The 21,996-nt window shown below is 42.7% G+C and overlaps 1 protein-coding gene across 1 annotated transcript in view; it reads right to left on the bottom strand.

The window, feature by feature from the left end:
- The window catches only part of LOC126412396 (uncharacterized), an 833,005-nt gene that overhangs the window by 215,444 nt on the left and 595,565 nt on the right, over window positions 1-21,996 (bottom strand). Inside the window, exon 3 of the mRNA XM_050081978.1 lies at window positions 14,231-14,260. Within this exon, the coding sequence (XP_049937935.1) occupies window positions 14,231-14,260 (30 nt within the window). The remainder of the gene's footprint in view (window positions 1-14,230; window positions 14,261-21,996) is intronic.

Genomic DNA, 21,996 nt, shown 5'->3' with positions numbered 1-21,996 from the left:
GCATGTTGTTACAGCGTGATTACCTGTAAATACCACATTAATGCAATAAATGCTCAAAATGATGTCCGTCAACCTCAGTGCATTTGGCAATACGTGTAACGAAATTCCTCTCAGCAGCGAGTAGTTCACCTTCCGTAATGTTCGCACGTGCATTGACAATGCGCTGACGCATGTTGTCAGGCGTTGTCGGTGGATCACGATAGCAAATATCCTTCAACTTTCGCCACAGAAAGAAATCCGGGGACGTCAGATCAGGTGAACGTGCTTCGATGACCAATCCACCTCTCATGAAGTATGCTATTCAATACCGCTTCGACAGCACACGAGCTATATGTCGGACATCCATCGTGTTGGAAGTACATCGCCATTCTGTCATGCAGTGAAACATCGGTACATTACCTAGGAAATCAGCATACGTTGCACCATTTAGATTGCCATCGATAAAATGGGGGTCAATTATCCTGCCTCCCATAATGCCGCACCATACAGTAATCCGCCAAGGTCGTTGATGTTCCACTTGTCACAGCCATCGTGGATTTTCCGTTGCCCAATAGTGCATATTATGCCGGTTTACGTTACCGCTGTTGGTGAATGACGCTTCGTCGCTAAATAGAACGCGTGCAAAAAATCTGTCATCGTCCCGTAATTTCTCTTGTGCCCAGTGGCAGAACTGTACACGACGTTCAGAGTCGTCGCCATGCAGTTCCGGGTGCATAGAAATATGGTACGGGTGCAATCGATGTTGATGTAGCATTCTCAACACCGACGTTTTTGAGATTCCCGATTCTCGTGCAATTTGTTTGCTACTGATTTGCGGATTAGCCGCGACAGCAGCTAAAACACCTACTTGGGCATCATCATTTGTTGCAGGTCGTGGTTGACGTTTCACATGTGGCTGAACACTTCCTGTTTCCTTAAATGACGTAACTATCCGGCGAACTGCCCGGACACTTGGACGATGTCGTCCAGGATACATAGCACACGCCCGTTGGGCATTTTGATCACAATAGCCATACATCAACACGATAACGACCTTTTCCGCAATTGGTAAACGGTCCATTTTAACACGGGTAATGTATCACGAAGCAAACACCGTCCGAGGAATTGAAAGATTGGTACAACTTTTCGTTCGTTGTTTACCGAGAGTTGGTGACTATGATGAAAAATGTGTCACATAGCTGTGTCACTTTGAACTGTAGTGCGGCATTCAATAAAAGTTACTTGGCCTGCAATTATACTGTGTAACTTAACTTTTTGAGGACCCTTCGTATTTGGTCTCTCTCTTGTGGAAGAACATTGGCATGACAAGTTCCAGGCCCTGGTGTTACCTTTGGAATGTGTCACGAAACAAAGCAAACAAACAAATAAGTGAGCAGGGTCAGAACTGGGTAATTTCCGATGTTAGCGGACAACGTCACAGTTCCCTGATTCTGCGCATGCGCATTCTGCAGCATACTCAAGAACTCTGTATTCGACACTGATGTCACTGAACCAATTGGCTGTCGATTTACAAGCACATGACGCGCAACCAAAACGATTACTCTAGGAGCTGACCATAAAGTTGCTCGAGCAGAATGGGCTTACGAGTCCTTTCGCCGCGTTCTAATTTTTGCCGTCCTTCGTTGCGTCATGTTGCGAAGTGCGTGGCAGCGAGAAGGCGCAGCAGGTGGCGGGGGTGGCTGGCCGCGCCGCGGTCTGGGGCGGCGCGCGTGCCGGCCGTTCTTTGACCCCTGCCGGGCGCTGACGCCTGCTCTTCTGCCGGCGCTCGACTCCTCCACACGTGCTTCTTGCCTACGCGGCACGGCATCGTCGAACCGGCCTGCGACGTGTGCTCGATTCACCATCGTTCCACGCGGTTCATTCACGGCCAACTTCAAATCAGTGACCTTGGTTTTCCTTCGCAGACTAGTTGTAACTAGGCTGTTTATGTTTTTATGTTGGTAACGTCACGTAGCGCTCTGTATGAAAATCACTGGCTGTGCTGTGTGCAGTCTGTGGCTGGTTGGCATTGTTGGAATATTCGCTATTGTAGTGTTGGGCAGTTGGATGTGAACAGCGCGTAGCGTTGCGCAGTTGGAGGTGGGCCGCCAGCAGTGGTGGATGTGGAGAGAGAGATGGCGGAGTTTTGAGAGCGGATGATCTGGACGTGTGTCCATCAGAAAGAGTAAATTTCTAATACTGTATATCATGAACTGATATATATATATATATATATATATATATATATATATATATATATATATATGATGACTTTTGAATATTATTAAGGTAAATACATTGTTTGTTCTCTATCAAAATCTTTCAAAAAAATAGTTCAAATGGCTCTGAGCACTATACGACTCAACTTCTGAGGTCATCAGTCGCCTAGAACTTAGAACTAATTAAACCTAACTAGCCTAAGGACATCACACACATCCATGCCCGAGGCAGGATTCGAACCTGCGACCGTAGCGGTCACGCGGTTCCAGACTGAAGCGCCTTTGACCGCACGGCCACACCGGCCGGCATCAAAATCTTTCATTTGCTAACTATGCCTATCAGTAGTTAGTGCCTTCAGTAGTTAGAATCTTTTATTTAGCTGGCAGTATTGGCGCTCGCTGTATTGCAGTAGTTCGAGTAACGAAGATTTTTGTGAGGTAAGTGATTCATGAAAGGTATAGGTTATTGTTAGTCACGGCCATTCTTTTGTAGGGATTATTGAAAGTCAGATTGCGTTGCGCTAAAAATATTGTGTGTCAGTTTAGTGATGATCAGAATAAGTAAAGAGAGAAATGTCTGAGTACGTTCAGTTTGTTCAACTGTTTGGAAATCAAATAACGTAAGGGGTTTACCAGCATAGTAACTTATAAATTTTTTTAAGGGGAGGTTTCACAGTCACCGAAACGAAAACACGTTACGTTCCTATTTAACTATTGTACGTCAAACAGTTAAAAGATCCGTTTTTCGAAACCCCTTAATTGTCTCACACTGCGAAGCAGAAGTATGAAATTTGTCTCAAAGTTGCCAACAAACCTCTTCTGTTATCCTGCAAGAACTAGAGTTGGCAGAAACCGACCGGTTAAAATCGATACCGGTATCGTAGTTCTGAATAACCGGTATTTTTCGGTATTTGTTTGATCTCGGTTATAACAAGTGTTTCTTTTATTTTTTTACTAATAACCGAGTAGGAAAAAAAACAGAAATATCAGTTAACCATAGAAGCAGGGCTATTTTTTTTCGTTTTTCAACAAGTCATTAAAAAGGAGTAATTTTTATTCGTATTGATTAGAAATATTGCTTCATTATAGAAATCGAAATAGTGATCTGTGCTATTTTGATAGCAATGCCGACTGAAACTATCAACAAGCACATGGCATACAAATTGATACAGTATTGCTGAGACAATAATGTATCTGTTGCTGTGTGTCGCGGCTTAAGATACGAGTGCACGTGCAGTCTGCAAGACTCGCCACCACCTGGTTTATATCGTAACTTCTCGCTGAAGTCGCAGGACAGCTGATATATTGCAAAATAGCACCAACCCTAGGCTGGAACTACTTTTACGAAGTGCCGTAGCAACGAAGTACAATGCTTCATTTGCTTCAAAAGATTAAACATTTACCTGTCATTTCTATTAAATAATAGAAGACGAAGGAAATTATGCTGACAGTAATAAATTAAAAACTTAACAATTCGTTCATAGTATACAATAAAAATACAAAATAGCTTATCTGCTTGCTGCGTGTTCTACATAATTGCTTGAAGCCCTTGAAAACGGATATATCAACAAGAAAAACAGAGTTCTTTAACATCAGTTTTCACCTTTTAGCACTGACTATTCGTAATGCCCAAATAGTGGCATGATGCCTGATTACAACACAGTTTTTGAGCAGAGCTCAAAAAAATTATCAGTAGGAAAATGGCGCTGATTTTTTGTAGTATTCAACCACTTATTATTTTTCAAGAAAAGCAGCGAAAGGTGGATGGACTAATTTTTCTTTTATTTGCCCGTTTAATTTAATATTTTGATTCTACGTACCTTGAAACTGAGAGGGTAAGAGTTTTTCAATCTTTGTTCGATTTCAGTGTTTATTACAGGAAATAAGAGGAATAAGAAAACCGAATAGCGGTTATTTCAGAAACCGGTTATTTTGAACGGCTGTAACATTCAGGTTAAATTGGCGTGGAAAAAACCGATACACCGAAAACTGGTTATTTAAGCGATAACCGCCATCCCTTGGAAGAGCGTGGCACCCTGCGATGTCACACTCGGGCTCGGCAACGCTCCAAGCAGCAAAGTGTCCACACATGCGAAACAAAAGACCAGAGCTTAGAAGTTAATACAAGATGTAAGGTGGATTAATGTCATATTGGCACCAAATTTCACCAAAATTATGCCTAACACCAACCGTGGATGTGTCATACGACGGGAAGGTCGTCACAACCCCTCTTCACCTTTATTTTCGCTCCTCCTTTTGACGACTTTGTGGTGGAGATCACGACGTTTTCTTATAGGTGGCAGAGCAAAACATTTCAGACACACCACCGCTGAGTATCGAGATGAGAAAGGCCTCAGGAGTTGGCACAAAGGGTGTCAATAAAGCTACCCCTTCTCTCGAGGCATTGATTCCCACACATTTTGCGGTCAACAACGTCAGTTCGTAGTGCGATGGGCAACAAGACGATGTTCTTGAAAACCTTTGACACTGCTGAAGCACTCGCGGAGGATTCAGCCTTTTTCTAAGGACATCGCGGGCCTGCAACCCCAACAAACGTGACTCAAAAGGCAAGAAGACTAGTTCATGGAAATAAACAATTATATACTAAATTACTGGACGCTGTTACCTGTATTTATATTCAGTTAATATATGGTCAAGGTTCTCTACAATACCCACTATGGCTCAGCTTAAACGGAAATGGAGTTATCTGCAAAAGTCGTTTGTTTGTATGGGCTTTAATGCCAGGAATAGAGGAAAGTGATGAAGGACTTGACGCTAGCTGCTTGTGAGCCGGATGTGGGTAGCATTTGCCTTTCGGTTTTTTCGGTAATAAACGCCAAAGACTGTTTCATATTGATTGGGGAAAGCACGAGCCACCAGAAACCGGATTTCCCTGCAATAAGTGTCCGATACATTCATCAGTGTGCCATCGTGTGTGTGCTGCGATGTTATTGTTATCACGTACGTCGGACATCAACTGAAACGATGTCATTCTGCATACAGACAGGTTCCTTAATAACCGTGGGGAAACACGGAGCTAAGAAGAAATAATAATACCAATCCTTCATGAAATGTAATCTTTTGCTAATATGTTCATTCATTTTTGTTGGAAAACGTGGAAATGGAGACTTGTTCTTTGTAGTAAGAGGAACATTTTGCTTGATAACACAGATAACACGCTTTGTAGCGCAGTGACATCGATGAAGGTCTGCTAACAGCCATGTGGAGTGGTGTGGCGTGTAATCCTCCCCCCCCCCCTTTCCCCCGGCAGGCACACATATACAAAATCGATTGAAGGGAACCGAAAAGCAACACATTGCTTTTACAGAGAAAACGCTGAGAAGGTCTATATCTGACAACTTAAAAAACTCGAAATCTTTTGTGCTGTAGTGACAGAGACTTTTGCGGGGTCGAGAGTCGATCTAATGTCCTCTATTACGGCCTGACTTTTCACTAAGCTACCATATTTTACAACAACAAAAGGTTTACTCTGAGAGAAATTCGTAGCCCGAAAGCCGATTTCTCAACCACACAAACAGCATTAGAACCTTCAGGTTCTTCTCCTCACAGTTAAATACGAATCTGAAGTTAAAATCTTCTGGGTTATTAGGGCGCGTCATGTTTCTTCTAAAATGTTCGACGTTTCGACCCCTCTGCTGGGATCTTCCTCAGGATCTTTTGGTGTTGAACAGTAGTGGACACCAAAAGATCCTGAGGAAGATCCCAGCAGAGGGGTCGAAATGTCGAACATTTTAGAAGAAACATGACGCGGCCTAATAACTCAGAAGATTTTAACTTCAGTAACAAAGGCCACGAAAGCCTGCAGACTTACATAAATACGAATCTGTTCTTCTAAAGAGCGATTGAAGTCTGTTGTTGGTTACTTACCTTTCATGGCATTTTTGACTGCGAGATATTAAATATTGCAGAGTCTTACAAACTGAATTTGTTACTGATCTCGTCTTTAATTATATGTAAATCACATTATCTTATAAAGAGAACTCGTCATTGGTCCCTCTTTGATGCAGTCAAAACTTGGCATGGTGAGAAAAGGGTGAAAACGAAGGGATATTTGTCTCTGCTTAGGTGCCAACACTCAATAGTTTTGGAAAAAATTACGGCCAAACTTTCGACGCGACTTCGTCAGTCCACTCGCGATTGTAAAACCAAGTGAGTTGGCAGTGCAGTTGCTAAGACCACAATTTCAAAATTTCGTGCCCCGTGTTTAAATCCAATCGTATGTCTCGTTTTTCTTTTGTTGTCACGGAAGTATGTCACATCACTATTTTTGTGAGATCGTGAAACGCAGTGGAATTATTGACAAAAAATAAGCATTTTACATCTAATTAAAAATAGTTTATATCACCACAAATCTTATACAGGTGAATCATCTAAAACTTGCACCGCTTATATTGCGGATATGGAAAGTGCTACTGATGTGTGGTTTTCATAGCTCGTATTGTTACCCAATCAACAGATTGTAACAATTCTTTGAAAGTGTATTTCCTGCGCAAACAAACCCTTTTGAAAATGGAATAATGCCCACTGACGTTAACAAACTAAAGGTAGGGTAAATTAGAATGTCAGTGGTGTTTGTTGCAGGATTGTAGAGCGAGTCGTTCACCAGATATCGTATTTTGAAAAGTTTTCACACTGTCACTTGTTTGTGCCATTCAACCCGCGTAGTTGCTAGGTAAGATGTTGCTTTGTTCTCAATGAGCTTGTGTGTTGCTTGAGCGAATTGGGACCTGCTAGTCAGTTCGTATGTGACAGTCGTGAGTCGACGATGGGATTTACCAGTGCAGAAAAAGCCGACATGCTCATGGTGCACGGAGTGTAGGAAGAATGCACTTCATTTTTGTACGGCGTATGCGGCAAGATATCCCAATAGACGTCCATCACCTCGGCAGTTATTTATCAACCTCCTCAATAAGTTACGTGAGAGTGGTAATGTAGCACCTGGACAACGTAACAGAAGGAAGCTAATGACGACAAAGAGGGTGAACTTAATGTTCTTGCTGCTATTGCAGTTGATCCATACGTTACCTGCCGCGCAATAGCACGAGGAAGTGGCATGAGTCAGGCAAGTGTCGTACGCATTTTCCATCTACCCAGATTCCATATCTATCACATCTCTCTCCATTAAGAGCTGCATTGAAACCATTATGGAAATCGTGTTAATTTCTGTACATGGACATTAAGACAGGATACTCCAGATGTAACATATATCTTGTTTAGTGAATGGCCTAAACATGCACTATTGGCTTCGTCAGGTGGAACGTCAGCGTTCATGGAGTGTAAATGACTGGTGTGGGATAGGAAACCATCAGCTCACAGACCCGTGTTTCATAGACAGAACACTGAACGCGCAGAAGTATCGCAGCCCCCTAACAAGCCATCTTCCACGGATGCTACAAAACATTCCTCTACAGACTAGGGGAAACCTGTGGTACCAACATAGTGGCTAACCAATCCATAGAGCACGAAGTACTACAGCATGTTTTCATGAATTTTTCCAAATCATTGTATTGGACGCAGAAAGACCTGTACCTTGGCCTGCCAATTCCCGGATTTTACTCCTGTGGAGTTATTTTTTCTGTGGGAAAGCTGAAAGACGCTGTCAACAAGGACATGTCAACTACAGCCGATGATATGCAGCAACGTATTAGTGCAGCCTGCTCGTACATCTCCGCTGAAACGCTAGCACGAGTGCAGCAGTCGTACCACACTAGATTGGGAGCGTGTGTTGCTGCTGCGATGTTCAGCTGTCTCGTTACTGGTCTGAAACCACATAAGTAGTGTATGCACCTGCGTTGTTATTTAGTGTGAGCTACAACAGATATTCTAGAAGTGTCGGTGTGGGAACATTTTAAAATATAGTATCTCGTAAACGAGTCGCAGTACAAACCTGCAAGAAACGCCACTGACATTCTGATTTACCCTGCCTTTAGTATGTTAATGTCAGTAGGCGTTGTTCCATTTAAAACAGTGTACGTTTACACAAAAATTCATTTTCTAATTATTATTACAATCTGTTGATTGGTTAACAATACGATCTCCAGACCACCAATCCATTCTGCGGTAACCGCACGTCAATAGCACTTTCCATTTCCACAATATTTGCTGTTAAACTTTTAGGTGATTCACTTTGCATAATGTTATATAATTAACAGAAACTGAAAATTAAGAACAAAAATTGCACCACGACCAACTTGCGAAGGCACTTACACCACATTGCATGTTGTTGTCTGATAGACGTTAGGAAAACAACCTCGTGATCTGGTGGTAATTTAGCGATAAAATACGTGTGTCTATTTCCTCGAAAGCTGGAGGCTGGAATTGATTATGGATCAAGGTGCGTATTTTAATTGCACTGCTTCTGCTCGAGATTTCCCTTTACTGTGCGGTGAGAGCAGGACACTTCTGGAATTGACTAATGTATTCTTCACCTTTGAGTAAAAGTATATGTCGCAGTGTTTACATAACGGCTTAGACTTTGGCGGAATTACTTTTAAGGAAGATTTCGATGTTCCGATTTAATCGACAAACAGCCCATCGATAAGGAGGGATCGTTTTGCCCATACCACGAGACAATAACTGACAGAAACGGCTTCACTTTTAAGGAAAATCGCAAAATTTTGCCGAGAAACTGATGATAGGTTTCTTTTGTGGGCTTTCCAGATTTTGTGGCTGTTGCGTATACATTCTGATGTTGCTCGATTAATTGGTTTACGTCTTTATAGACTCGAGGACAAAATTTGTCAATAATTTCTTGGAGAGACGCGAAAATTGTTGGTGGCAGCTTTATGGAAGGTGTTAATCCTCGGAAAGTGTGACAATAAAAACTATTTTTTGTCATTAATTCATCGTATATCGCGATGTTAAAAAAATATTAATGTCACATACTTCCACGACAACAAAAGAAAAAACGAATGACTTTGGACACAAGGTGGAAAATTTTGAGACTGTGCTCTTAGCGAGTGCGTTGCCAGCGCACTGTGTTGCACGCTGCGCAAGTAGCCTTATGAAGTCTTGACAAACTTTGATCGTCGTTTAGTCGGAAGCTATTGTGTGTTGGCACCTAAGTCAAAATAAGTGTCCCTTTACTTTCATTCCATCACCTTGCCAAGTTTCGATGTATCAGAGAGCGAACTATAGCGGACTCCCGTTAGTAGTAAAGGTAAATTACTTGCTCCTGCAACACACAAATGCTCGCCAAAAAGAGGCAAGAAAAAGCGGAAAGAATGAATAATGCATAATAGTTGCAGTGAGCGCTGACATACAATTGACCATTAAAATTGCAACACTGAGAAACTGGCATCCAATAAATGTAAACCGCGTATGCGTGGAAATTGCAAGTAATTGACATCTCAGAGCAACCACACAAAGTACGAGGGGTGTTCAGTAAATAATGTAACGCACTTTTCTGAAAGCAGGATTCCAATGCACCGCATTATTCGCCACTCTTTTGGCTGCAAAACTCTATTTTTCAATTTAGTCCCCGTTCAGTGCTGCAGCAGTACGCCAGATTACTGGCAAGGCCTGTATTCCGGCACGGTACCACTCTTCTGGTCGACGTCGGTGCCAGTGTCTTGCTCATCAGTAACCTCCCCATCATCGACGTACTGCTTCCAAGGGAGTGCATCCTTCATCGGACCAAACAGATGGAAGTCGGAAAGCACGAGAACAGGGCTGTAGGATGGATGAGGAAGAACAGTCCAGTGAAGTTTATGAGCTCCTCTCGGGTGCGCACACTTGTGTGAGGCCTTGCGTTGTCACGGAGAAGGACAAGTTGGTTTGCATTTTTGTGGTGGCGAACACGCTGAAGTCGAACATTGCGGGAGTGGCAGCTGTGTGGAGCCGGGTGGCACTCGGGAGAACGGACAGGTGTGCGCGACCTTGCTGCGATGATGACAGGTAACTCGTCCAACGACTCACCGTGCTTTTGTTCACCGCCAGGTCTCCGCAGACATTCTGCAAGCGCCTATGAATATCTGCATTGCTCTGGTTATCCACCAAAAGAAACTCTCCGCTTGGAACGCACCTCCGTTACAGACGCGATTTTGAAGGCTACTTATAGCGCTGCCACCTATAGGAATTTCATGGAACTATAAGAGCTGAAGCGGGAATATTCCGCTATGTTCCACAACAAATTCCGCATTCTTTTAACCGAAAAGGGTCAAGAAAAAAAGTGGTGCCTTACTTACTGAACGCCTATCGTAGGTAGGAATAACGCCTCTACATACTGTATAGAAGAAAAGATGACGTAGCGGGTTTCTCATTCAGAAATCTCTTTTGAATGTTGTTTGTTTGTAAAAAGATCGTGTTACGCCTCGTGTAAGAAAGAACAAGTCTACCAGCACGTGTCGGAATTCGACAGAGAGAGGATCGTGGCCTATCGACACTGTCGTTCTGCGATACTGCTGTTCGCTTTGGTCGGGATACCACGACTGTCACTCGAATATGGAATCTATGGGGTCCCAAAAGCCATACTCAGTACCTCGCAGGATCTCAACTGCCACGCGTCAATAGCGTTCGGCCGTGCAGGATTGTACACCCACGTCACGTACATTGAATCAGATAATGGTCTTGTTTGCACTAAGTACCCACACCGACAGCACGACGCCAGGAGCACCTCGGGCTGTCAGCGCGGTGACCATTGTTGCGGTTCCCTTTACGCAGCGGCAGAGGGAGGCGCATCGGCAGGTATGTCCAGACACAAAACTCAACACGGCAATGGCAACAAGTCGCACCTCCAGACGCTTTCTGTTGGTGTGTGCAGTGCCACGATGGTCGTCTATGGAGACCCCGAGGAGAACATATGTTGCCATTTTGATTCGTCGTCGTCATACGTTGGCTTTAAGACACGGAATGCCATTGGTTGCCGGCTGCGGTGGCAGAGCGGCTCTAGGCGCTTCACAGTCCGGAATCACGCGGCTGCTACGGTCTCAGGTTCGAATCCTGCCTCGGGCATGGATGTGTGTGATGACCTTAGGTTACTTTGGTTTACTTAGTTCTAAGCCTAGGGGACTGATGACCTCAGATGTTAAGTCTCATAGTGCTTAGAGCAATTTGAACCATTCGAGCCATTTCTTACAAACTCGACCACCGTTGCTTGACGTAGAAGATCATCTGGACAGCATCCGGTACATTTCTGACGTGTTAAGGCCGGGAACTGTGCCCTGTCTTCTCCGTCTCCGAGACATTGTCTTTCAACAACATAACGCGGCACTGCATGTTTCCTGTGCTGCATTGACCTACCTCGGTATAGACGATGTTCGGCTGTTATCCTGGCCTGTACGTTCTCCAGATCTCTCACCCATTCAAACCATTTGGCGATTGGTTGTCGACAGACTGACATGTCATCACTCACCAGTAGCTACGATTGATGAACTGTGGCATAGGAGTGACGCAACATGGAATGACGTACCCGTATCTGTCATCCAGTCTCAGTTCGGTTTTATGTCTTGATAGAATGCAGCTATTTGTAGCTGCCAGAGGTGGCAACTATGAATACTGAATGTCGCATCCTGTATGCCATCAAATTCTCAACAAATTTAGTCAATTATCCTTCTTACATACTGTACACGCACAATAAATAAAATTCCAGTTTTTGATATTTTCCCTGGAGTTGCAATTTTAATGCCAGCAGATTAACTTTGTTGGTTTTTGTGTAATATTTTATTACCTCAAGATCACTTAAAAATATGTAATATTCACATTACCGATTTCGGCACCAAGTTTCAGATGTGATTAACCCACTAAAAATCATCGTAAGATATACAATTGCAGTTAGAATCCCAGAAAGCAGTCCGTATCGGCGCCCATATTGATGCCGTGTTTCTTGACTTTTTCTTGCCATGTAACGATATGATATACAATCATTGATATATTTGACACGTCAAGTGTTACAAGTGTTGGTGGTTGGTTGATTGATTTGTTGGAGGAGACCAAACAGCGAGGTCATCTTCCCATCGAAGTAGGGAAGGATGGGGATGGAAGTCGGTCGTGCCCTTTGAGAGGAATCATCCCGGCATTTGCCTGAATCACGGAAAAACTAAACCAGAATGGCCGGACGAGGGTTTGAACAGTCGACCTCCCGAATGCGAGTCCATCGTGCTAACCATTCCGCCACCTCGCTCGGTGTTAAAAGTGTGTAACTGCAAGTGTTGTACAGGGTGTTCCAGGAGGAATGGTCGGTATTCAGAGATATGACGGGAATGATCATTCGTAGCAAAATAGTCTGGTAAACGTGGGCTCCCAGACCTATTTGAAAATTTATAAAAATCATTTTTTTAAATTTTTGGGTTAAATATTCTCTTTGATGTCTACTTTTAGTGTTCATCCTAGGTTCGCCAAAAACTCCATACTCTAGTTTCAAGGCGATTTGTGAAAAAGTGTCTTCGAAAACCATTCACAACGGGGAAAAAATCAGCATCGCGACCAATGTTGCAGCATGTAATTTCCATGGCGACCTAAGAGAAATTATGGAAATTATCAGCTGCTAGAACTTGAGATCGGACTAGCCTGTTACATCTTCTGCATAAAAGCGGACGAAATGCGAATCGAACGAGCAGAGCAGCGGATAATAGAAGCTGTCAAATAGGTCCGCAGGACCACCATGGCTACGAAGAAGATGGAGAAGAATCTCCTTTGGGATGTGGAAGGATTGCTGTATGGTCTAAGGATCTCTGACTAGAGGAATGTTTAACCTAACTACAAAAAACGTAACCCATAATTTTAAACACGTTTTTCTCAATACCGTATTTACAAACTGTGAGGAAACATAACTTGAGAACAGTACATACGATTTTGATCGGAATTAGATGCTGAAATTCTAAATTGAATTCTCCATCAGGGTATACAGCCGATATACGATATCTTCAAAAGTGTACTTTCGTTGCGCGCTGCTGTCTCGATTTTGTGGGCGAAGAAAATGACGTTATTTCAACATGTCACAATTTTAGTACAACTTAATGATTTTCAGTTATCATGTGTATGCTGATAGAAAATGTATTGAAAATGATTTGTGCAAAATTATTTTGTTACTGTTTCAATAGCAGGGTCTCGAGATTGCCCGTCGATGACCAATGTTCCTGTTGCAAGGGGTCCTTCCACCTGGTGCAGCAGTTATAGGGGAGACCCGTTGTGAACACAGAAATGATTGTTAAAGAGCAAAAGTCTAAGGAATGAAATCATCTCATCAAGTTCAGCGTTCCTTTTTATTTTACTTGAAAAAAATCACGAAAATCGCCAGTTTTCATGCGTTCAAAGAGCCGTGAGAACTTCTTTATCTTCGATACTGCGAAACAAATCTCTTCTATTGCAGGCTCTTTGTTTTCGATATTTTGAGGGATGATAGACGGACCAAAAAAAGAAAAAATGTCCGCTAAACATGGGTTCTAAAGAGCAGACCTTAAGATCTATGGGCAGTTGTTAATCTTTGCTAATTTGAAACATCAGTTTTACTGAACAAGTGCTCATAGCTCCTAAGGCTATACATTTTTTCCTCGTTATAGTCCATACTTCCTCGCCCCAAAATATGGAAAGCAAAGAGCTTGCAGTGGAAGAGATTTTTTTCACACTATAAAAGATGAAGAAGTGTTCATCTTAATGTATGCGTTTTAGAGCCCACATTTTCTACACGTTTTTGCTTTGATTGATTGTTATTGTCACATCCCTGTATATTGACCATTCCTCCTTGGGCAACCTGTATATTCTGAAGATCCTTTATGGTTGATTAATCATACCTGAAGATAGCAACTTAATGCCGAAACCGTTAATGAGAGTATTACATATTTTAAGCGATCGTGACATAATAAATTATTATACAGCCATTGTTGACGGTCACATCGTTGTGATTGGCAATATGTAAATTTTTAAAACATCGATTGATTTTTCCCGAATAATTCACGCATTCATTAGGAAAGGAAAGAAAGTGTGATATGTTTTTATTGATGCTCTGTCAATACGGGAGCAAGGGAACACAGATGGAGTGACAAACTGCTGCTGCTTGGTGACCATGTACTTACCAGAGAGGTGCACATCTTGGAGGCCTATATCTGAAACAGAAACAAAATTCAATGAATATAATGTTTCAGACGCAGGCGCAACGCAGTTTATAGCAATGACGTAATACCACACAGTCAAAATACAATTCAGTTCTTCGAAGACTACAGTTTAGAAGTAAGATGCTGTCACTAACTCCTTGATCCGCTGTGAAACCAGGCCAAGGGAAACATTTACGAGATTTTGAGTGCTTTGCTGATAGTAACGAACATTGTAACCGGCGAAGTCGACAAGGAGTGATTCAGCACAGTAAGAGAGCGAAATGATAAATGATCTTGGCGCTATTTAGATGGAGAATCTATTAAACGTGTTTGGTGTGTGACGTGGTAGTACAGCATCTTTCAGCCGTCAGAAGGACATCAACGTTTGTATGTCTCTCGAGATAAGAATAAACAGCAGATTTTCATTTCGACGCGTGACTTGTATTAATAGAGTAATAGCTTGTGGCGCGCAACAAAGTGTACTTGAAAGTTCTGTTTTTCCATTTCCGCCAACGTCTCTTCTCAAATTGTTCGGATTTCCTGTATGGCTTTTAAGCATTTGCTTCCATTGGCGGAAAGGCACTGAATCTACATCTACATCTACATGATTACTCTGCAGTTCACAGTTAAGTGCCTGTCAGGGGGTTCATCGAGCCATTTTCATACTACTACTCTACCATTCCTCTCTCGAATAGCGCGTGGGAAAAAGGAACACCTAAATCTTTCCGTTCGAGCTCCGATTTCTCTCATTTTATTATGATGATCATTTCTCCCTACGTAGGTGGGTGTCAACAAAATATTTTCGCATTCGGAAGAGAAAGTTGGTGATTGAAATTTCGTAAACAGATCTCGCCTCAAAGAAAATCGCCTTTGTTTCAGTGACTGCCACCCCAACTCGCGTATTATATCAGTGACACTCTCACCCCTATTGAATGGGGGCCACCTGTTCTTCATAGGCGACTGCTACATGCCTCAACTGGTATTTCTACACATTGTAAATTCTTATTGATGCTAGTAATTTATTCGCTGTACGTAGTCAAAAATTGTATGTCAAGGGACAATTTTACCCATATACCCTGGCTGCCATTCAGCGGCTTCTTCCAGTTTATTTTCGATCATTCAAAAGATCTGTTATGCACTGTTTCGTAAAAAAAATACGTTTTTTTAAAACCCTGTAAAGTGATTTTGATGAATTGTTCACTGATGAAATTGTTGTATACGGTGTAATGATGAAACTGCAGTTGTGAGCAAACAAATGCACCTAGAATCACGTATCTAGCGCCGCCTAGTAGTTTAATTGGTTTCCGATTTGTTCCTTTCTAGCAGTTTGGACTTGCTTTGTAATTGAGAAAATTAACGTGATACAATGTAACTATTGAACAATTCTATATGAGTGACATGATATTTGTAGGTTAGAAAACCATGTTCTACACATAATACTATGACTCTAATCAATGGTGAAATGTAACACATCTTCATATCTTCTGATGCCAGTTTTGTGCTGTATTTTGTAACCTTTGAGAATGACGGAATGTCGAAACGCATAGGGCGATTTTGGAAATAATAAAAAGTGTGGTCAAGGCATCTGAAAGTTATTGAAGAGCATTGAAATGGCCACTTCGCGTCGTAGGATTTCATGCAAATTGCAGCTGATAGACAAAGGAAAATTTGGGATAGAAAATAAATTTACATTAATGGATTGCATCCACAAGGACTGTGTAAATCAGTTTCGAGCATAGGATTGTAAAAGTACGCGGCAAGGCCGTATATAAAATTAGATCCTTTCCTTATTCTATAGCAGATGATTTACATGTCCTGTGATGATACTCATCGTAAGACAGGGAACAAGTCATCTTCTTGGCATCTTGCTCACGTTGTAAACGCTGCATTTTCACTATTACACAGTTGTTTTAAAGTTTCTGTACAGGAATAAAATTGATTTATATTAATTATAGTTTATCTCTCATCGCACAGTTTGCAGCAAAGCACTCGTAACGCTTCTAGAAAGCCAAAATGAAACTAATGGAATATGAAGTCTTATGCGCTGTAATTACAAATCCTTCTTGAAAGTTAGTCGCAGAGTCCTCGTGGACGCTGTTAGTACAATCCCTTCTTGGAAATTTAATTGCTAACTCAAACTTTCCTTTGCATTTCTTCTTCATGGCTCTTATGAAAATATGATGAAATATAATGTATTGTACATTTCAGTTTATTTGCAGTGAAGTAATGTAAAAATTGAAAACAAAACAATGGTTCGCATTGGAGCTCGACTCGTGTGTGCTCTTTCCACTGTAACCACCGCTTCCTGGAAACTACACTAACACAAATGTCTCATGTCTTGCCCTACCCCCGTCAAAAATGCTATTTCTTTTCTAAACGCTTCGTCGTCTAGAGCTCTCACTTATGTCACTTTCATTCGTGGCCAAGCCCTTTCTACAGCATTAATCTGGACGAAGTCGGTGCGGGCAGAAGCGGTCTCCTTGCAGTGACCGGCGTGTTGAACCAGCAGGAGTAAAGGTGCGCCTACAGAGAGCAAGGTAGGCAACTCTGCCGAGTAAATTCGCACAGAACGCCCTGCACAGAACTGCTTCAAACGTGATGTTAGTGACTAATGCACAAGACACCCTAACAAAAATCACGGGGAGGTGAAATACAATGTCGTAACGCACATACCAAGTAATCAGATTTGGAGATGTGGCTCATCGGATGACTCTGTGAGCGCTTATAGCTTGAAACTCCATGGATGACGTGGAAACATGGCGGCGGAGCGCAAGGCGAGATAGCGGCGAAGGTTTCGCGACGTGGAGGGAAAATGGCGGAGCCCGGCAGCGGGCAAAAAGCGTGGCTGTGGCGGCGCGGGAAACGGCGGTGCCCCGCTCCGTGCCTTGCGAGACGGGCTTTCTCCAGCGCTGCCGAGTCGCCGCTCATTACCCAACCACCGGCGAGGCTAGCAGCAGGGGGAGCTTATGTCATAACCAGCGTTGCACCCCGAGATTCCGTACGGCTGCAGCAGGCAGCGGGAGGCCGCAGCGGAATCCTTCGCAGGCTGCAGTTTCTCGGCCTGGTTTCCCTGGCAACGGGTCGAAACCCTGACACCACGGGACTTCGAAAGCGGTGTGTCCCGGCGGAGGCTCGCCTGGGGTGTACGTCTAGAGAAGTACGTAAAGCTCGCGGTCGGGAGATCTCCGGTCGCCACTCAACAATGACCATTTTGCTTCTCAAATACTCACTCAGAGCTAAGATAGGGAGTCCAGACGTAGTAGAGTTTCTTTGACAAGGATAATCAGAAACTGCTACTGCAGTGCTGATTGTTTAGTAGCGTAGCAGAGGGTGTAAGATTATATTGCTTTTTATTTAATTTAATTTTGTGCACCTTTATAAAGTGTTTATCTAAAATCTACGTTGGAACATCCCGTTTTGCATTTTTCAAAGCATAATACCGTACGCTATTATTTTATGTGGAAACTCTATCCATGTGCATCACATCTTAAAACTGCAGAACAAAGCTATTAGGGTAATTATGGGTTCGTCATATAAAGCACATTGCGTATATTTGTTTTCTAAACAATAAATTAAGACGGTAGTAAACTTACATGCATGTGTTACGTTTTAATTCAGATACCAGAAGCAAAACCCAGAGAAAATGTACACTGCTACAGCATAGAAAGCAATAGACACGTTTACACATTATACCTCACGCAGGCTTTTCACTGCTATGAACTAAATAATAATAATAATGTCGTGTGACGAGGGCCTCCCGTCGGGTAGACCGCTCGCCTGGTACAAGTCTTTCGGTTTGACGCCACTTCGGCGACTCGCGCGTCAATGGGGATGAAATAATGATGATTAGGACAACACAACACCCAGTCCCTGAGCGGAGAAAACCTCCGACCCAGCCGGGAATCGAACCCGGGCCCTTTCGATTGACATTCTGTCGCGCTGACCACGCAGCTACCGGGGGCGGACACTCCTATGAACTCATAGAGCACAAATTCTTCATTAAGCCTAGACTAACTGTTCAAGATCTCTCTGATTAAGCATTCGAACAAACACTAAATTACTGGTTAATTCCTCCCTCCTTCAACAATAAACAGGAATTTCTTAATTACAATATAAAATTGTAATGTCAATAGCTAGCCTATTAAGTTTCTGTATTACTAAGCGGACTTTGTTATTTAACATCGTCTATTATTGTATTAATATTATTATTATTATAACTTCCAGTCAGCAGAAGGTGGCTAAAACGACGCACTGAAATTCCATTTTTGTTTCCCAGCCCACTTATCACAGGTAAAATTTTGTAAACGCAATTTTACGCTACTCTAAGTTTTTACAGTAGGATATGCTTGATGAATTTAACTAAAATAATTAGTGTCCCCATTGGTTAACGTGTGTGTGTATCTGTGAGTGTGGACTGAGGGAGCTCAACAGCGAGGTTTTTTGCGGCCTCTGGATATCTTGTACCATCCAGGAATTTAAAAATTGACATTCACATTTAAAATTTCGCCAGCGTTCATCTCCTGAATCTCATCGAAAAAGCTGAGGATATTTTATGCTTAGAAACCTAGCACAATTTTTATCGCTCTATTTTTAATAGCTCATGTATCTGAACCACACATTTCCTCCTTTTGGTTAGCAGCAGTAAAAACAAGTTGAATCCTCATAATAATCAGTAAAAATATTTATATGTGCTTCTTGTTCTCCTTCCCATGGTGAAACCAAGACCAAACATTGCTTCGCAGCTGCTAAGTTGGATTTTCCGTTCTTCGTCTCTTTTCTGACGCTTTTTTTCCTCTATACTTGTAGATTTGACGTTGAGAAAGCACAGTACTGCTTTGAGAGTTGGAAATCTATCTCTCACTTTTGAAGGGGAATGGTATGGAGAAAGCTCTTTAAGGATTATGCCAGCACTTTCTGTGGATCACTTGTTATAGTCATGAGTTCCAGGAGCTTCAAATGTTGATGGGATGGATTTCTTTATTATGGGAGGAAGTTCATTTATTTCTCTGCTTGCCGCATACAAATGCCCTTAGTGTTTCGTGGAGTACTTTACACGTCAAAGACGCTTTTATGCTTCCAGTCTCACCCTCGTTAACGATAGTAATGACAGATTTTTTGCCGTTTTCATTCCCTGACAATCTGATTCCGTAAGTGTTCATTTTCACTACCTCTAAAAAGTCTTTTAGAAAGACTAAAAAATAGCAAATGTAGCTACTAGTAACATTTTTAATCTGTAAATGTCTTTTTATAAGCAGAACTGTTGTGTTCGAAACATTGACACGGCGTGTGAAGGAGAAGGTCAAAACTGCATTTCTGTGCCATTTTATTTTCTGTAACACAAACGTAATCTTTGGTCATAGGCTCGAAAGGCTTACGAACAAAATCTTGCTGTAGACAGAAATGCCTATTGTTAGTCTCACGGTCAATCGTTAACAGTTCTCAATTTGAAATGATGCTGAACAGGAATATTAGCTTCGTTGTCTTCGGGAAAGCTTTCTTCTGCCACATTCCACCAAATGGAAGCAGTAGGTGAAGCGTAGCCATCAAAAGCATTCAAGTAAACCCTAGATTAACATACTGTGATCCAGTACATTTACGAAGCGCTCACTGTCTCGTTTCGCCCTCCTGTGACATTTTAGACCATTTCCCCCCACAGAGTATCTCACATAACGAGGACAACTCTAGAATTTCACAAGCGGTTGACAAAATGTAAGAATGTTGTCGGCGCCCAACCTCTCCCACCCCCCCCCCCCCCCCGCACAACCACCCTCCAAAGTGTTGTTAATTAAAGACGGAACGTAATTTTGGACTGGATAAGTAGGTGATGGAAATGAGTCCTGACATTTGTGAGAAATCATCCTGTCGTAAATGGTTTAGGCAAAAGGCAACGTTTTAGTCTCGAAGGCAGGGTGCAACCACTGTGGCGCCTCTCTGACACGTTAACAGTGAACGCCGAAAGCAGTTGCCTACTCCCCCTTGAAGACAGTTTGGTAACTCCTTTTCCGTGAACACTTTTAGGATGGCTCTGAGCATTATGGGACTTAGCATCTGAGGTCGTCAGAACTACTTAAACCTAACTAACCTAAGGACATCAGACACATCCATGCCCGAGGCAGGATTCGAACCTGCGACCGTAGTGGTCGCGCGGTTCCAGACTGAAGCGCCTAGAGCCGCTCTTCCGCAACGGCCGGCGAACGCTTTTAGAGCTGACGTCGTAGTAGCCACAATGTTTCAAAGTAATCACGGCTTGTTTTCGTCGGGGGCAAGGCCAGGCGAGTGAGGCCGGTGGTCGAGCAAGTGATTTGCTTCCTGACTAACAGGAGTAGCGCTTGCGCAGGTGCATGGTCATGAAGCTGGAATCACCTGCTGGTGAAAGGATTTGGCCGTTTGTATCTCAGTTGTTCACGTAACGCCACCGAACGAGTGGCTGTGGCGTGGGACTATCGTTCGGGAGGATTGGGAACCTAATCCCCCACCTGCCATTTAGGCTTACATTTTCAATTTTTGAAAAACCGCTTAAAAGGAATGCCACGATGATTCCTCGACCGTTTTCGTACAACATTATTCCCCAATTCGGGCTTCAATGCTCGTGTTGTTGACGGTGCGTTTAATCCTCATCTCCCAACCTCTCTTCTCGTTATATACGCAGAAAAACACTGTGACGTTTTGGAACAACACGACCATGAAATCTTACCGGGCTGCTTTTGGACAGATGTCTTCGAAACTGTTGTGATTTCGGGAACTCTATACTCTTATCTCGTAACTGTCGCGATTTTAAAGACAGATTTTACATAAACTCGCAGTACAAATTTGTAATGCCTACCAGGTGGTTTCAGTTCCGTGAAACTCGCGTGATTGTCGCTAAGCAAGAAATAATTTAAGTATCAGCATGAGCTGAAAATCACAGGCAACCATATCAGTGCTGGAAGCATGATAAAAAAAAAATCCCTGCGATTGCTTGTAGTAGACCGCTGATGCCCTTGGTAGTAATCACCAGGTAACATTTTATTTCACTTCATTATCGCCGCGGGACCTGTAAGTGTCCTCATCGCGTAATGTCAGGTCTCTCTAATCAACGCTACAACTGTCCCCACCAAATCCTAATTTACATTTGATAGGCTTCGCACTTCGTCGTCAGAATTCTCGCGTGCTGCAATAACTTACATCCAGATAAGAAACATAACTTACGTAATTGTCACAAATCTCACGTTGTTGATTCCCAATCTCTGTCGCTATTATGCCCCGCGCATTCAGTAATTACCCTTACAGTACATTTGATCTGATGCATGCTTTATGTAATAACTGGTTGCCACCTAAGACCTAATGACTTGTATCGATTACGTAATAAAAATTGTAGCAGCAGTACAAATGTTAGTGTGAGCAACCATAACACCATACCACCAAATGTTAGTGATTTTAGTTGTGTATAATAATTACAGAAGATGACACCTGATGCTGCCATTATTATCCGGAGACCAAGGGACAGTCAATGACATGGTGTTCACCGTCTTCCCCACATCCCTTTGGTGCAAATTCGCTGGATCGAGCTCCTGCTGCCGAAGAAAGCGATCAGCATCGTCTTAACCTTGGATTTTGGCAGCCGACTTTCTTTAGAAGGCAGGGAAGATAATGAACACTGGCTGTCGCTTGGTATTAGCATGGTACTGGCAGCGCCAGGTCTCATCTCCTGTAATGATTCGAATATCCAACAACGCGTGACCACGGTGCTTCGACTGATTCCACACGAA

The sequence above is a fragment of the Schistocerca serialis genome, chromosome 1 (genome assembly GCF_023864345.2).
Source record: "Schistocerca serialis cubense isolate TAMUIC-IGC-003099 chromosome 1, iqSchSeri2.2, whole genome shotgun sequence".
In the NCBI taxonomy this organism is placed as follows: domain Eukaryota; kingdom Metazoa; phylum Arthropoda; class Insecta; order Orthoptera; family Acrididae; genus Schistocerca; species Schistocerca serialis.
Note: the sequence above shows the minus strand (reverse complement) of the source record. Positions and strands in the feature narration are given on the sequence as shown.